General features: G+C 40.6%; 1 protein-coding gene across 1 annotated transcript in view; it reads right to left on the bottom strand.

Moving 5' to 3' along the window:
- Positions 1-19,044, bottom strand: part of LOC115210353 (serrate RNA effector molecule homolog) — a 66,801-nt gene that overhangs the window by 14,938 nt on the left and 32,819 nt on the right. The window contains exons 7-16 of the mRNA XM_029778896.2: positions 18,473-18,599; positions 17,210-17,309; positions 14,748-14,855; positions 12,548-12,662; positions 10,564-10,707; positions 9,082-9,224; positions 6,464-6,604; positions 3,957-4,148; positions 2,663-2,753; positions 179-258 (exon numbers count right to left, since the gene is read on the bottom strand). Of these exons, the coding sequence (XP_029634756.1) occupies positions 179-258; positions 2,663-2,753; positions 3,957-4,148; positions 6,464-6,604; positions 9,082-9,224; positions 10,564-10,707; positions 12,548-12,662; positions 14,748-14,855; positions 17,210-17,309; positions 18,473-18,599 (1,241 nt within the window). The remainder of the gene's footprint in view (positions 1-178; positions 259-2,662; positions 2,754-3,956; positions 4,149-6,463; positions 6,605-9,081; positions 9,225-10,563; positions 10,708-12,547; positions 12,663-14,747; positions 14,856-17,209; positions 17,310-18,472; positions 18,600-19,044) is intronic.

Below are 19,044 nucleotides of genomic sequence, written 5' to 3'. Positions count from 1 at the left end.
CCCCACCACCGTACATATCTCTATGAGATATTTAGAAATTTAATATTTCTGAAATAAATATCGAGCAAGAGGGAACAAAAGTTAGCTGTAAAACACCACAACAAAGAAAATCTATGGTGGGCAATGAAATGACTGAAAATAACAATACAATCAACTGAAGTGAAAGAACAAAACTTACTGAGATTAAAGATGCATCCCTGTCCAGAGTCAGCTCATGTGTTTCTTCTTTGGATTTATCTTTATCTTCTATGGTTCCACCTAAATGGCAAGAAAATACTTAAATTGCAACAAATCTATATATATAGGCGCAGGAGTGGCTGTGTGGTTAGTAGCTTGCTAACCAACCACATGGTTCCGGGTTCAGTCCAACTGCGTGGCATCTTGGGCAAGCGTTTTCGTGCTATAGCCCCGGGCCGACCAATGCCTTGTGAGTAGATTTGGTAGACGGAAACTGAAAGAAGCCCATCGTATATATATATATGTGTGTGTATGTTTGTGTGTCTGTCCTCCTAGCATTGCTTGACAACCGATGCTGGTGTGTTTACATCGCCGTCACTTAGTGGTTCGGCAAAAGAGACCGATAGAATGAGTACTGGGCTTACAAAGAATAAGTCCCGGGGTCGATTTGCTCGACTAAAGGCGGTGCTCCAGCATGGCCGTAGTCAAATGACTGAAACAAGTAAAAGAGTAAAAGAGTATATAAAGCTGAAGTTGTCTGTGTTTGTGTGGCAGCCTTCAACACTATCTCCTCTGAGACCTTGCGGCACAAGTTGACCAAAATTGAGAGTATAATACAAGAAGGCTTGTTCTTCATTCTGTAGAAGAAAAAATTCAAATTGGACCATGTTAAGACCAAAAATTATTTACATTAAAAAGTTGCTTTTTTTCTATGAAAATCCCTATTTTTATTACGATTTTTTACTGCTGTGTCGCCATTTTTCGGTGTATTTCAACCAGAAAAATGTTCACTTAAAGAGAATAACAAGCTACATAATGCAAAATTTTTACTTTTCAAAAATTCCAATTGTAAAGGGTCGAAAAGAATTTTTTTGTGATGTCATTGGTTTTGAGCGAACGACGGATCAGCTGATCCAAAGCAGATTCAGAGCAAACTCGAGCATCGCTACACTATACTTTTATTCATAGATTGAAACTATGGAGTGGCTGTGTGGTAAGTAGCTTGCTAACCAACCACATGGTTCCGGGTTCAGTCCCACTGCATGGCACCTTGGGCAAGTGTCTTCTGCTATAGCCTCGGGCCGACCAAAGCCTTGTGAGTGGATTTGGTAGACGGAAACTGAAAGAAGCCCGTCGTATATATGTATGTATATATATATATATATATGTATGCGTGTATATGTTTGTGCGTCTGTGTTTGTCCCCCTAGCATTGCTTGACAACTGATGCTGGTGTGTTTACGTCCCCGTCACTTAGCAGTTCGGCAAAAGAGACCGATAGAATAAGTACTGGACTTACAAAGAATAAGTCCCGGGGTCAATTTGCTCGACTAAAGGCGGTGCTCCAGCATGGCCGCAGTCAAATGACTGAAACAAGTAAAAGAGAGAAAAGAGATGTCAAGACTTTGTAAACGCGAAATCAAAGTCTACTGTTTTAAGCGCAACTAAAAAACAAACCCGAGCAACGCCGGGTTATACTGCTAGTATTTAATAATTCTAGTGGTCAGGTGTTCACAACTGGAGATGAACACAAGTAGCCTGAAACCACTGAACCGTGTGATCCTGTTGTCTGCTAGAGGATGGTAGGGGTTCACTCCCCTGCTTGTAATATATACAGGGTGCAGGTTGCACCAGTAACCAGCTGGCAGAGGATCTGCCTGGGGTTAAAACAGAAGCAACATCGAACAGCCATGTTGAAGTGGCGATAAACATTACTTCTGAGTAAAGTTACTACTTTCATCGTGGAGGCGCAATGGCTCAGTGGTTAGGGCAGCGGTTTCGATTCCCAGACCGGGCGTTGAGTGTTTATTGAGCGAAAACACCTAAAGCTCCACGAGGCTCTGGCAGGGGATGGTGGTGATCCCTGCTGTACTCTTTCACCACAACTTTCTCTCACTCTTACTTCCTGTTTCTATTGTACCTGTATTTCAAAGGGCCGGCCTTGTCACTCTCTGTGTCATCCTGAATATCCCCGAGAACTACGTTAAGGGTACACGTGTCTGTGGAGTGTTCAGCCACTTACACATTAATTTCACAAGCAGGCTGTTCCATTGATCGGATCAACCGGAACCCTCGTCGTCGTAACTGACGGAGTGCTTCCATCACTACTTTCATCTCTTAACTAGCTACTTTATTGAAATGAAAATAAATCTCCATTTAACTGGCTCACTGCTGAACTGAGTATGGCCTCTCTCTTCTCTTCCATCACTACTACAATTGCTCCTGCTCCTCTTCACTTGCTAACTGTAAACAACACCTATAACTACACAACTGTTCCAGGATTTCATTCTCCTCTTCTGAGATCCTTTTGTAAGCATCTTGGTTGAACTCTACGTCTTCTTACCCCTGCTCAGTACTGCATCCCACTTCAAATTCCTTCCTTCTTATGTTCTCTCCCACCCAACCCAACCTGCTCTACCCACTAACTTGTAATATTTCAAACAAAATAATAATCCCATCAGTAAATAGAAAAAAGGGTCACTTGCCAAGTAGCTCTTCCTCTTCATAGCTACCCTCCTCAACAAGATAATCAGCTATGTTCTTTAACACCGGATTCTTCGACACCAAACCATACGACTGGAATGAAAAGAACAGTGACAACAATAACATACAAATTACACAGACATGACTGTGTGGTAAGAAATTTGCTTCCCAACCACATGGTTCCGTGTTCAGTTCCACTGTGTGGCACCTTGGGCAAGTCTCTTCTACCGAACCTCAGGTCAACGAAAGCTTTGAGAATGGATTTGGTAGATGCAAACTGAAAGAAACCCATCATATATATGTGTGTGTGTGTGTGTATTTGTCCCCTACCACCACTTGACAACCGGTGTTAGTGTGTTTATGCCCTCATAACCTAGCGGTTCAGCAAATGTACCAGACTTAAAAAGAAAATAATTACTGGAGTGAATTTGATCAACTAAAATTCCTAAAGGCAGAGCCCCAGCATAGCTGCAGCCTAATTACTGAAACAATTAAAAGATCAAAGATAATAATCAAATGTCAGTTTAATTAATCATTTCGCAAGGCCAGCAAAAACTGTATGAAGGTAATAGCTAAACCTCACCTTGGATAAGGTAACAGTTACTATACTACTTGATACAGTTCTATATTTAAGAGATGAGGCATTATTTACATTATATACATTTGACGGATATTTGTTCTCATCTTGTTTGTTGTTAACACAATGTTTCGGCTAATATACCTTCCAGCTTTCATCAGGTGTCTTGGGGAAATTTCGAACCTGGGTTCTCATTCCTAAGGTATTTTCCGATGTCATTATTATTCAGGTCAGTATTTGGAATCGAACTCGGAATCTTGGAGTTAGTAGCCCGCACTCTTAACCCCAAGATACCAAATTCAATTCCAAACGGTGACCTGGAGGAGGAGGAGGAAATAATAAAAACAACAACATCGAAAAATACCTTAGGAATAAGAAGCCAAGACACCTGATGAAGGCTGGAGGGTATATCAGCCAAAACGTTGTGTTAACAACAAACAAGATGGGGACAAATATCCATCAAATGTAAATAATGTATACTACGATGTTCTCAAGGAAGACACAAGGCCAATAGATTTAAAAACAGTATTGCTTAAACTTTATATCAGTAGTTGTATGTACTTAAAAGGGAGTCTCTACGTATTCACTTGAAATAATGTCCTAATTTACAGAAGGCATTTGATTGTGTTTTTGCCCAATCTGAGCATGATACTATGAGGGTTAGTCAGAAAACACTCACGTAAAAGTTATAAATTATAGAATAAAAAAAAAAACATTACCTTTTCAAGATCTTTCTTCTCTTCTCCATGATCATCCCAGAGTTTCCACTTACAATCTAGGTTCTGTATGATCTTTGCGGCAAGTTTGATGTCCTGCTTGACAATGGGCTTGTGGGCCGTAATCCCGTGGACGGGGCGCACCCTTTGCTTTAGCTCCCTGTTCACGATGGCCCCCAGTTCACAGTCACGCAGCTGAAAAAAATAAGTTTGGAATTCTATCAAACCTAAAACCATCAACATCTTCCTCATCCACTTTTCCCCTCACCCTCATCTCTCTCTACCCTTTTACTTGTTTCAGTCATTTGACTGCAGCCATGTGGAGCACCGCCTTTAGTCGAGCAACTCGAACCCGGGACTTATTCTTTTTGTAAGCCCAGTACTTATTCTATCGGTCTCTTTTGCTGAACCGCTAAGTGACAGGGACATAAACACACCAGCATCGGTTGTCAAGCAAATGCTAGGTGACAAACACATACACACAAACACACACACGCATATATATATATATATATATATATATATATATACATATATACGACGGGCTTCTTTCAGTTTCCGTCTACCAAATCCACTCACAAGGCTTTAGTCGGCCTGAGGCTATAGTAGAAGACACTTGCCCAAGGTGCCACGCAGTGGGACTGAACCCGGAACCATGTGGTTCGTAAGCAAGCTACTTACCACACAGCCACTCCTGCGCCTAACAATGATTTTTAAAATTATTTTTATTCTACATATGAAGGAATATAATTAACTGTTAAAAAAAAACAACAACAAATTGATAAAAATGTATGAATTCCATTTTGCCTATCCACATTCTGAGTTCAAATTCTACCTTGTACCCATCTGTAGTTCCTAAAATACAAACAGGAGTCACTCAATCAATCATATCCTCTCTTGCACATGTGGGGTAATACTTAAGTCTTTATAGTCTTTAGTTATTAGAAGATTTAGTACAAGTCTTCATGTGAACGCAACCTGGGTGTTATTGTCGACAGTGATTTGCGTTGGACAAAACACATTGCTAAAATTGTCAAGAAGGCTGAGGGTGTCTTGGCATCACTCACCAAATCCTTTGTGAGCCGCTCTCCGACTATCTATCTGCAGCTTTATATAGCTATGGTAAGACCTCACCTGGAATTTGCATCACTGGTCTGGAACCCCTATCTTGCCCAGGATATCAATCGTCTGGAAGCTGTTCAGCGACGTGCAACCAAAAGAATACCCTCCATCAGGCATTTGCCATATCCTGAACACCTTACTTCCCTGGGCATGGACACATTGAAACTCCGACGCCTGGCAGCTGACTTGGCAGATACCTATAAAATTATCAACCATCGTACCAACAATAACTCTGAGCACCTTTTCAAACTCCACCCATCTAACACCCGTGGACATATTTACAAAGTCAGAAAACAACACAGCTCCCATGACTTTTGGAAACATTTTTTCACGCTGAGAGTTGCTGAAGCATGGAACAAACTGCCGGCATCAGTTGTTAGTTGTCGGAGCACTGCATCCTTCAAAACTTCCATGCTTCCTGAGATTCGCCAACACTACACCTGATTTTCTCCCCTCCATACACACCCAAGCATGTATCTGACTCATGCATTGTTTGCTTTCCAGACATTTGTACATTAAGGCACATGCTTTATACGCAATTTTGATAAGTTGTGGTGCACCTGAGCACTGTATACAATAATTTCATTATTATTATTATTATATAAGTAGCACAACAGATTTGCAAATCACACCTCATCATTCAGATGACTACAAGTGAAGCATAAGAGCGCTCCATTAGAGTCGACCTGGTGTTATATGGCATCAACCCTGGAACAAACAAGGGACTCTATGTGGTCACTCAACCAAACTGATATAACAGCCAAATATCCAACACACCCAAGGAGTGGCTGTGTGGTAAGTAGCTTGCTAACCAACCACATGGTTCCGGGTTCAGCCCCACTGTGTGGCATCTTGGGCAAGTGTCTTCTACTATAGCCTCGGGCCGACCAAAGCCTTGTGAGTGGATTTGGTAGACGGAAACAGAAAGAAGCCTGTCGTATATATGTATATATATATATATATATATATATATATATGTGTGTGTGTGTGTGTGTGTAAGTGTGTGTGTTTGTGTGTTTGTCCCCCTAGCATTGCTTGACAACCGATGCTGGTGTTTTTACGTCCCCGTCACTTAGCGGTTCGGCAAAAGAGACCGATAGAATAAGTACTGGGCTTACAACAGAATAAGTCCCGGGGTCGATTTGCTCGACTAAAGGCGGTGCTCCAGCATGGCCGCGGTCAAATGACTGAAACAGGTAAAAGAGTAATAGAGTATATCAGAAATTCTTTGATTATGGGTCTACTTGATCAAAGCTGACCAGGTGGGTGCAACAATTTGACAATAATGGAAGACCAAGTTGATTGATGGAGAAGAGAACTCAGAACATAGGCATTTAGTCTTGTACGATATTTACAGTTTTATTAAAGATCACCAACATTCTACTTACACGAATATTGTTAAGGTTCCAGCAGATTTCTTTTATGTTGACATAGCGTTCAAAAGTAACCCAGCCACGCCTAAAAAAGCGGCGTTCAGGCTGTGGGTCTTGAAGTGCAACTCTCATGAAACCAGGATAACGTCGACAAGTCTAAAAACAAAAATAATGAGAAAAAATAAATTATTGAAACCAAATCAAATCAGATATCAGAAAGCAGAACCAAAATCGAAGTCGATCAACATCAATGGAAATTGCAGCTGTGATACCAGTGCCGGTGACAAGTAAGCGAACCATCCGATCGTGGCCATTGCCAGCACCGCACCTACTGGCCTCCGTGCCAGTGGCACGTAAAAAGCACCACCCGTTCGTGGCCGTTGCCAGCCTCGCCTGGCCCCCGTGCCGGTGGCATGTAAAAAGCACCATCCGATCGTAGCCGTTGCCAGCCTCGCCTGGCCCCCGTGCCGGTAGCACGTAAAAAGCACCATCCGTCTGTGGCCGTTTGCCAGTTTCGTCTGGCACCTGTGCGGGTGGCACGTAAAAAGCACCCACTACACTCATGGAGTGGTTGGCGTTAGGAAGGGCATCCAGCCGTAGAAACACTGCCAGATCAGACTGGGCCTGATGCAGCCTTCTGGCTTCCCAGACCCCAGTTGAACTGTCCAACCCATGCCAGCATGGAAAGCAGACGCTAAATGATGATGATGATGATGATGATTCACAGAATATAAGTTTGTATGCATTCAGAAGAGAATTTTGACATTTCAAGCAGAGACCCCAGCAATAACTTTAAATATGGAAAGTTAAGCTAAACACTCCAGTAAACTCACAGTGTATCCGTCCCTGCAGCCAAGGGCCCAGTAAACTTAGAGCCACTTTACAACTAGTCACAGCAATATTTGAATTCGGAATGTGAAGGGGCATAACCAATAATTACAAATACAAAGCATAATCTGCAATAATCCATATAGATGAGTGAGCCTGCAGAAACATTTAGCTCCAAAATGCTAATCCACAAAGTTACTTGAGGTAGTCTCTACACAGTCACTTCACGTGCTAGAAATAGCAGCCAAAAAAACCTTCAAATCACTCCCATTTGTCCTAAAAATAAATATACATTGGATAATTTGGGCAAGAGCGCACTGTGTCGAAGATAAAAATTATAAACCTAGGATTAAGCATCAGTGACTAATTTTTACAGTCCTTCTACTGAATGAAAAAAGCCCAACTACCAAGTGCTGAGACACATATACAACTACACAGAGCATTACTATAACGCCCTAAAAACACTATCTTTCCCATGCATCATGGACAAACATAAGGAACACATACATAGAGAAATAGGTGCAAAATCAATAACTTGACTGAGGCCCCACGAACACTGTGCTGGAATGTACATCATCATCATCATCATCGTTTAACGTCCGTTTTCCGCGCTAGCACGGGTTGGACAGTTCGACCGGGGTCTGGGAAGCCAGGGGCTGCACCAGGCTCCAGTCTGATCTGGCAGTGTTTCTACAGTTGGATGCCCTTCCTAATGCCAACCACTCCGCGAGTGTAGTGGTTGCATTTTACGTGCCAGAGGAGTCTGGCTTCGGCCACGATCGGTTGGTGCTTTTAACGTGCCACCGGCAAGGAAGCCAGTCAAGGCAGCGCTGGCATCAGCCATGTTCGGATGGTGCTTTTTATGTGCCACCAACACAGAAGCTAGTCGAGGCGGCGCTGGCATCGGCCACATTCGGATGGTGCTTTTTATGTGCCACCGGCACAGGTATCACAACTACTATTTCCATTGATATTTATTCGATATTCATGTACATTGTCAAGAATAAAAGCAGAGGAGCAGCAACTGTTGTGCTCTGACCAAGTCCTTGTAGCCTACCTCTGTGGTCACCATCAAAATGAAGAGACATACAAGAATACAGTGGAATGTATATACTCCCTATACGATTCATCAATACCTATTAGGGTGTATAAGTATCATCCTCAACTCAGCATGAATATATTCATGCTACAAGACGGCTAGGGCAGGGTTCACCTGTGGCTTTTCATCAACCTTTAACATCCGTTTTCTATGTTGGCATGCATAGAACTGCACCCGGTTCCAGTCTGATTTAGCCTGGTTTCTATGTTAGGAAGAATGTCCTTCCTAATGCCAACTACTTTAGAGAATACTAGCAGTATCGCCCGGCGTTGCTCGGGTTTGTAAGGGAAATAACTATATAAGCATTTTTAGAGAGTTACTTTCCTTATATAATAGCGAAAAAATGCATAAAAATGGAAAAAAATGATGGTAAATTTTTTTTTAAATCGTAGACTCATCGTAGACGTGCGCTAATACCCAGAAGGGCTCGATATGAATCACGACTATAAGATACCCGCTTTTGGTTAAACTGCACCGCAAAATGTGGGAGTAGTTAGGAATCTAAATCGTAGTAGACAGACACTCACACAACTTCACTTTTATATATAAAGATGTTGGGTGCTATTTATGTGGCACCAGCATGGGCGTTTTGTACGTGGCATCAGCATAAACTAATTTTTAATATTTTTAAGTAACCTACACAAAATACATTATACATTATCTCAAAAAGACAAGCTATATATATACAATAATGTTGTATACTCACTCCTTCAACTTCCTGTTTTGTAATAGAAGGGGCCAAGTTTCGCAGAAAAATTGAACAGGTTCGATGCAAAGCTCGAGGTGTCTGGTTCTCAGTTTTACGCTGAACATTTTCCTCTGAAGTATCAACATCTTTATCTTTTTCATCTAAACAGAAAAGAGGAAAGAGAGAGGTTATTCTGATGTTCTCTATGCTACTCACTAACAATATAAAGAGTTATGAACCAACAAGGTAACTACTACAAAGCATTTAAGAAAAACTTGACAGCTATTTCTAAAGCTGATACAGCTAGAAACAGCAGTCAAATTTTCCTTCAATAATATATTCTTAAATACTCTGCAAAACATAGAATGGTCCCAGCTAAAATAACTTCAATTAAAATCTGCTCAAATAGGCTTGACCTAGGGTTAAACAACAGTATATGAAGTGACAGTCTCAAAGCAGGTGTGTACAAGATAGCTTATAGATTAATAGCGGCGAACTGGCAGAACTGTTACACGCCGGGCAAAATGCTTTGCAGTATTTTGTCTGCCGTTACGTTCTGAGTTCAAATTCCTTCGGGGTCGATAAATTAAGTACCAGTTACACACTGGGGTCGATGTAATTGACTTAATCCGTTTGTCTGTCCTTGTTTGTCCTTTCTATGTTTAGCCCCTTGTGGGTAAGTAAAGAAATAGGTATTTCGTCTGCCGCTACGTTCTGAGTTCAAATTCCGCCAAGGTCGACTTTGCCTTTCATCCTTTCGGGGTCGATAAATTAAGTACCAGTTGTGTACAGTGGTCGATGTAATTGACTTAATCCGTTTGTCTGTCCTTGTTTGTCCCCGCTATGTTTAGCCCCTTGTGGGTAATAAAGAAACAGATAGGTTATAGATGAGTGAACCTAGGTGTAAACAATGTATGTAAATATGCATGCAGATATTCTTGTGAAAATGAATGCATAAGCTCATGTGGTTAGCATGTGTGTGTGTGTGTGTGTGTGTGCACAATCACATGACCGTAATGTACAGACACACTCAATCCAATTCTCAGAGAGAACGGCAAAAGAGAAACACATTAAGAAAAAAGTAAAGCAAAGAAAAATGAGCATAAAGAGAAATATACTGAATATAGGAGAGGAAAAATGGTAGGAATATGTAAATTAGTATTATCCATCAATTAAGTTGGTTGTATATTGTCAATCTAACGTGAACGTGGCAGTAGGGGGTTACACCACCGTTGTTTAGCCCTAGGAAGCATCGACGCCTCTTGATGGCTTTGACACGTTTTTCCTGTGTCAAAGCCATCAGGAGGCGTCGATGCTTCCTAGGGCTAAACAGCGGTGGTGTAACCCCCTACTGTCACGTTCATGTTAGATTGACAGTATACAACCATTCTATCGCCCCACCACCGTACATGTCTCTACAAGAGATTTAGAAATTTAATATTTCTGATTAATTAAGTTGTCTTCAGTAAATCTCAAAGAAAAGATCAGAGAGAAACATACCAGACTTGCTTTCCTTTTCCTCAGCTTTGCTGCTATCATTCCCAGCATCTTCTTCCTCCTCCTCTTCCTCTTCCTCGGTATTACGCTGTTTGGTCTCCTCGGCACTGGCATCTTCAGTCTGTGCAGCATCAGGGTCATCAACGCCTACAGAAAAAGGGAAATTGATAGTTGAGGTTTTGCCCATATACGTGTTCTGCCCAGCAGCCTGCAAACTAGCCACAGGACACTTCCATCATTTTGGAGCAATTTCCCTTTTCCTCTTAAAATCATTTCTAAAATGCCCGGATATGCAACTAACTAAGGATTCCATGGAAATTAAAGAGGCAAAGAATTAAATAAATAATAATTAAGGAGATGACAGAGAACTGAGTAATATGTAGCACACGGCTGTACTTGAGAAGACCTGCATACCACAGCAGAATTGAGATCCTAAAACCAAAGTGCCACATTAAAAAGCATTGGTGTAGGAGCTAGTGCCACATAAAAAGCACCCAGTACACTCTGTGGAGTGGTTGGCATTAGGAAAGACATCCAGCCATAGAAACCAAGCAAAAATAGACTATGGAACCTGGTGCAGCCTCTGACCGTAACAGCTTCTGTCAAGATGTCCAACCCATGCCAGCAAGGAAAACGGACATGATGACGATGATTATAAACACAGGCATAAATGCTCAATAGCTAGAATTTTAACACAAATAAAATACAATTCATGACATGGGTAAGGCCAGTGCTTTTCAAACTTTTTGCTGGAGCAGAACCCCAAGGAAACATTCCACAGGCTCGAGGAACCCCTGTGCAATAATTTAATAGTTTTATGCACACATATCTGCACAGGGGAATTAAAAATTACTGCCGATTTTAGCAGTTTTGTATCTTCTTGCGGAACCCCTGGACTGTACTGGCGGAACCCTAAGGTTCCGCGGAACCCTGGTTGAAAACCACTGGGTAAGACCCTAAGCATCAACTTTGCTTCAGATACTGTGCCGTGCAGTCCCCACATAGTGGCCACCACTTCTAATACAGTACATTACCTCTTAGTCAGATTGGTTCAGTAGATCCAACAGTAAAATAGCTTGCTGAAGATTATTATTCATTCTGTGGTAAACAAGACTTGCACCAACTTTACACAACACACATCATTTTTCTTATCTTTTACCTTATGTTTGTTCCAGTCGTGAAACTGCGGCCAAGCTGGGGCACCAACTTGAAGGTTTTAGTCGAATGGATCGACCTCAGCACATTTTTTCACCAAGCCTGGTACTTATTGTATTGTTCTCTTTTACTGAGCTGCTAAGTTATGGGGACATAAACACACTAACAGCAGTTGTCAAGTGGTGTGAAGACAAATATAGACACAAAGATACACACACACACATCATCATCCTCGTTTAACATCCGCTTTCCATGCTAGCATGTGTTGGACGATTTTGACTAAGGGCTGGCGAACCAGATGGCTGCACCAGGCTCCAATCTTGATCTGGCAGAGTTTCTACAGCTGGATGCCTTTCCTAATGCCAACCACTCCGAGAGTGTAGTGTAGTATATATATATATATATGATAGGCTTCTTTCAGTTTCCATATACCAAATCCGCTCGCAAGGCTTTGGTCATCCCCCAAAGCTATAGTAGAAGACATTTGCTCAAGATGTCACGCAGCGGGACTGAACCCGGAACTATATGGTTGGGAAGCAGGCTTCTTACCACACAACCACATATATGTCAACTGCTTTACCTACTGTATCACCAATAGCCTTCTCCATCTTCTAACCCCACCATACTGACAAGAGTTGGAATAGACTATAACACAGCATGCCTCAATCTTAAGTTACTTCATCTGTAATGCACATTTTCTGGGGTCTGATCTGATGCAGCAGCTATTTTTGAAAATAGGAGATACTTTCCATTCACAACAACAACAACAAAATTACTCAATATGACTGTCCAAAACATTGAACATTATCTTTAACAGTGTAAAACTACTCACCAGGAGGAGCAGGTTCTGGCCCTGGATCTGATCCGCTCTCAGATTCGGAGCCAGTCTCATAGCTGTACTCTGTTTTGTCACGATGGCGCTTCTTTTTGGTCTTTTTATCTGTTTCCTGAAAACAAGAAAAAAAAAATTAAAGATACCCTTTGAATGGCAGTTGCGCTCTTTCTCTCTCCCTCTCTCTCTGCATTTTATTTAAGACAGATGACTTCAATGTTGTAAGCAATGAAATTAATGCAATTCCTTTGATATTTTGTCAGATTTTCACCAAATTTCTGTTCTTTCAACATTGTTGTTTGAAATGAAGGAAGGTGCAAAAAAACAAACTGTTAACACAATTAAAGCACATTTAGGATGCTCAAGCAAAATTGGCCAACTGAAATTGTTTCAGTTTTGAACTGTTGCTGGTGAAGATTTTGTTTTGGCTGACCTAAATATTTTGTACACAACTTTAGATCTTCAATTGAAGGTCTCTTATCTTTTGAAGAGTGTGATAAAATGTTCTCTTTTATTAAAAAAAAAACAGCGGTGGTGCCCCAGCATGGCCGCAGCCTTCGGGCTAATACATTTTTAAGGATTTAAGGATATACCATTTTTCAGCCATTACTTGTATGTAATATGTATATACTTAGGTATTTAATTAAGATGCTGTAATGTTTTAAATACAAAAACATCCAAGTGAAATTTCTCTTCAGTACTAATAATAACAGTGATAAAAATATAATTAATAATAATAATTTGGTTAGAGAGTAAATGATATTGGCCCCCTATATTTTCCTTCTCATTTCCCTTCCCACCTTGGCTTGTTTGATCCTGTCAAACCGTCCAGCCCATATTTTCATGGAAAACAGACGTTAAATCATGATAATATGATAATGAAGATGGAAAATGTATTTTATAGGTTGGAGAGGGATCAAGTTTGCTAATGTACCTGAGACATACCAAACAATGACATAGGTAGTAAAAAATGGCTCTGACAACCCAATGGATTATTGGAATTTCTTCATACGCATATATAGGTGAAGGTAGCAAGTTAAAATTGAGACTATGGCTGTGTGTTTCAACAGAAATATAGTAACAACTGGGTTACAATGAATACAGTTAATTATTCTATAAGGTATCAGGGGGAGCGGTAGACCCAGGAAGACATGGGATGAGGTAGTCAAGCATGACCTCAGAGCGTTGGGCCTCACTAAGGCAATGGCGAAGGACCGAGATCTCTGGAGATATGCTGTGACTGCAAAGACCCGGGCTGCTTCCTGCACCAGTTCCACATAGCCCCTGCCCATTCAAAGTACCTTGGATTCCAGAACATCCCGCTATGCTTGAGGAGACCTGTTGAGTCAAGTACATGAACATCGAAATAAATATCAATGTAAATAGTAGTTGTGATACCTGTGCCGGTGGCACATAAAAAGCACCATTGCCAGCGCCACCTCGACTGGCTTCTGTGCTGGTGGCACATAAAAAACACCATCCGAATGTGGCCGATGGCTGGCTTCCGTGCCGGTGACACATTAAAAGCACCAACCAAGCGTGGCCGATGCCGGACCCCCCTCGCATGTTCAGGTAGCACGTAAAAAGCACCCACTACACTCGCGGAGTGGTTGGCGTTAGGAAGGGCATCCAGCTGTAGAAACTCTGCCAGATCAGACTGGAGCCTGGTGCAGCCCCTGGCTTCCCAGACCCCGGTCGAACCGTCCAACCCGTGCTAGTGCGGAAAACAGACATATGATGATGATGATGAAGAGGGACATAAGACAAGCTGATCAACCCTGGCAGGGTATGAACACAAAAATGAAATCTGCAAATAAACAAATAAAATGCTTATGGCCCATGCAAATGAATCGGTTATCAACAAAAGAAAACATTAATAGTTTCTAACCCCACAAATTTAATTAGTCAATTTAATTTCATATCAGTATAAGACTGACTTCACTTATTTCACAGAATCTTGAAAGATGAATAGCTAAGTCTATCTCAGTGAACTTTTAATACAGTACAAGAAGAAAGAAATGTAACTAAATAGTGGAAGGCATTTTATTTATCAAATTCAACCCACTACAACCTGTGCAAACCACATTTTCTGAAATTAAAATGAAGCAGAATAATGAAAAACAGACAAATAAATATCAAATGAAATTGAAGAAAAGAAAGACAATGCTAGAATATTCTTTATTATATATGATATACTTACAGTTTCAGAAGGAGTATCTTCATCAGTTTGTGGGAGTTTCTGCTTAGAAAATTCCGGCGATTTCTTCTGTGATTCATCTTGATTTTTCTTTGCAGTAAACTCTGGAGACTACAAAATATATATATATATATTCATTCATTCATTTATTAAATGATACAGGTATGGAGACTAATATACGAGGCTTCAAGTCTCTGTGTCAACAATACGATAATTGTCACATTTCTTCAGGTATCATAAGCCCATTGCATGTGGCACCATCAGTATTTATAATTGATAGTGCTTTGTACACTGGGCTTATAAAAGCTGAAGTGCAATGATTATCATATTATTGATACAGAAACTTCAAATCCTGAACTGAAGTCTCCATAACTGTATCATTCAATAAATATATAGTCCTCTATTCTCAACAACATTGAGGTCTACCTCTTTTGTCATCACACACAGTTTGTGTGAGTGACAGACAGACAGACAGACAGAGACAAAATTATTGGAAAACCATAACTGCATATACAAAACTAGCATTTACCACACAAGACTAACATTTACCAAGTTACTGCTGCATGCAATAGTGGAGTAGCTAAGTTTGATCACCCCTCAGTCATCACCAAATGATCCCATCAACTTTCTGTTTTTTTCAAGTGCAAACAGACATACAACAACCCACTCAACCAAGCTGCAGTAGAAGCCCTCTTCCTTTCATGCACAGAAACTTACAGATCCCACCATCAATGTTGCACAATGAAAGGTAGATCTGGAAAGATTGTAGAGATGCTAGAAAAAAAGACAAGTTGGTGTGTGCTGTGTGCAAGAAGTAAGAAGGAAAGGAGCTTCAGCCAAACTCCTCTCAGACAAGGAATACATGTAGAAATTCTTAGGGGTGCATAACAATTTTAGAATGGGTGGTGAAGATATACTGTTAGCAGAGAAATGGATAAACAAGATAATTGAGGTTGTGATAAAATTAGACAGACAAGTAATAGGTGACACAAGTCCCCAGGTAGGACTCACATGAACAAAAGGGTTGATTTAGTGAGTCACTTTTGCACACATCTCAAAAAGAGACAACAGTGATCTTGTTATCTGGTGACTTTAACCCATATGTTGGACAGTATCAGCATGGATATTCTGATGAACCTGATGCCTGTACTTATGATGCAAAAAAATGAAGCAGAGTCAAGACTTTTGAAATTTAGTGATGCAAATGACCTAACCATTTGTAAAGCCAATTTCAGAAAACCAATTACTCACATAATCATCCACCACTTTTGTAGACATATTAACAAGATAGATTACATTCTCACCAAGAAATGAAGCAGACAGCTAATTACAAATGCAGGATGCACTCCTTACTATTTATGCTTGCACCATTTAAATACTAATAGAGAGAAGCTCACTAAAGCAAGCATGGAAGTAAAAAAAAAAAACAGACAGAAAAACTGAAACTGGTGTTTTATTGAGCTGGATACTTACATTCTACGATGATTTAGAAAAACCATTTTACATTCACCCCATCTCTTTCAAAAACAGGACAAAAGAATTTAAATCATCTATCAGTAAGACAATCTATCACTGGGCTTTCCACATGAATACACAGATGGAAGAATCGAAAACAGGGAGATGGAGACAGACAAATTAGATTGACAAAATGACTGAAACAGAAAGATAGTGGCTGTGTGGTAAGTAGCTTGTTTACCAACCACATTGTTCCAGGTTCAGTCCCACTGCGTGGCACCTTGGGCATGTGTTCTTCTACTATAGTCTCTTTCTTTTTTTTTCTTTTAGCCTTTATCTATCAGTCTCACTATTACTTCATTCTCTTTTTCTTGAGTCTTTCTCTCATGTCTGTCCATTTTTGTTTACTTAGGCTAAAATTATATATTTAACATAGGCGCAGGAGTGGCTGTGTGGTAAGTATCTTGCTAACCAACCACATGGTTCTGGGTTCAGTCCCACTGCGTGGCATCTTGGGCAAGTGTCTTCTGCTATAGCCCCGGGCCGACCAATGCCTTGTGAGTGGATTTGGTAGACGGAAACTAAAAGAAGCCTGTCGTATATATGTATATATATATAAGTGTGTGTGTATATGTTTGTGTGTCTGTGTTTGTCCCCCTAGCATTGCTTGGCAAACGATGCTGGTGTGTTTATGTCCCCGTCACTTAGCGGTTCGGCAAAAGAGACCGATAGAATAAGTACTGGGCTTACAAAGAATAAGTCCTGGGGTCGATTTGCTTGACTAAAGGTGGTGCTCCAGCATGGCCGCAGTCAAATGACTGAAACAAGTAGAAGAGTAAAAGAGTAAAGAGTAAACAGATATAATGACTAACATGACAGGCTGACAACTAAACAGAAAGGTGGAGAGATACATGCAAATGAAAAGTAAGTATATGAAGTCAGATAACATAAAACCCTGTGTATAAATGGAATATTTAGGGAAGAGACCCACACAAAGCTTTTCAACTTACATCATCTTTCTTCTCACTCTCATCTTTCTTCTCTTTATCCTTCTTCGGGTCAGCAGGTTCTGGGGTCTTTTGTACGGTGGTTTTGGCTGGTTCCTCAGTTCTGAAATGTAGAATAATAACTTTGATACAATTTCTCTAATTCAATAACTGGCACCTACAGGAGTGGCTGCGTGGTAAGTAGCTTGTTTACCAACCACATGGTTCCGGGTTCAGTCCCACTGCGTAGCACCTTGGGCAAATGTTTTCTACTATAGCCTCGGGCCGACCAAAGCCTTGTGAGTCGATTTGGTAGACAGAAACTGAAAAGAAGCCCGTCGTATATATATATGTATATATATATATATATATATATATATAAAATAAATATAAGAGAGTGGTCACTATATGGCTCACTCTTGGTGTTGAATAGATATACTATTAAATTAGTATCTAATTCTCTCACCCTTATTAATTAATTATATATATATATATATATATATATATATATGCGTGGGTGTGTTTGTGTGTCTGTGTTTGTCCCCCTAGCATTGCTTGACAACCGATGCTGGTGTGTTTATGTCCCCGTTACTTAGCGGTTCGGCAAAAGAGACCGATAGAATAAGTACTGGGCTTACAAAACAATAAGTCTCGGGGTCGAGTTGCTCGATTAAAGTAAAAGAGTAAAGAGTAAGAGTACATAACAAGCTGTATAACAACACTGAGGGTAAATGTTAGAAGAGTAACTGTATTTTAAAATTTCTTTTTCTACAAATATATATATATATATGCCATACCATCTATATGGTCATAAATTTAGATCATTACACAACAACTATGTTCTGTCTTTGAGAAAACCACTTCTTGCTCTGATTTGCCTGACTGAGCAAAAAGTTTGATCAAAACAAAGAAAAGGAACTCAGTGACCTTCATCTACAACAATCATGCAATGCCAGAACAAGGACACACGGACACACACACATATATGCGACGGGTTTCTTTCAGTTTCTGTCAAACAAATCCACTCATAAGGTTTTGGTCAGGCTGGGGCTACAGCAGAAGACACACAAAGTGGAAATGAACCTGAAACCATGTGGTTGGAAAGCAAACTTGGAAATCTGTAAAAAGTATGGATGGCCACAGCTGGAGCATATTTATTCACAAGTCTGCTGAGTCAGGGTTAAATGATCACTACCAACCAAAAACAAAAACACACTATCATCCAGAGAGATCCCTGACATACCTTCATTTGTCCACAAGCCAAATCATGTATGAAAGCTAACTTACTTTTTCTCTGTAGTGGCTTGAGATTCTGTGTTATTTAAAGCACGAGCGGCTTCCTCTTTTTCAGATAGTTCAGGTTCATCTAATACTTTTAGGTCTGTGTCATCACCACCTTCCAGTTTGATAACAGCTACAAAATAAAACAACATATATCATGAAGTTAGTGATCTATCTTGAATGAATAAATATATTGAACAACATGTATTGAATATTCAAGATGCTAAGAACACCATCCGAGTGTGATCGTTGCCAGAGTGGCTAACTAGCTTCTGTGCCGGTGGCACGCAAAAGGCACCATTCGAGCGAAGTTGTTGCCAGTACCGCCTGACTGGCACCCCCGTGCCGGTGGCATGTAAAAGCACCCACTACACTCGCGGAGTTGTTGGCATTAAGAAGGACATCCAGCTGTAGAAACTCTGCCAGATCAAGATTGGAGCCTGGTGTGGCCATCTGGTTCGCCAGCCCTCAGTCAAAGCGTCCAATCCATGCTAGCATGGAAAGCGAACGTTAAATGATGATGATGATGTATATATATATATATATATATATAGAGAGAGAGACAGACAGACAGATGC

Source organism: Octopus sinensis, linkage group LG4 (genome assembly GCF_006345805.1).
Source record: "Octopus sinensis linkage group LG4, ASM634580v1, whole genome shotgun sequence".
NCBI lineage: Eukaryota > Metazoa > Mollusca > Cephalopoda > Octopoda > Octopodidae > Octopus > Octopus sinensis.
Note: the sequence above shows the minus strand (reverse complement) of the source record. Positions and strands in the feature narration are given on the sequence as shown.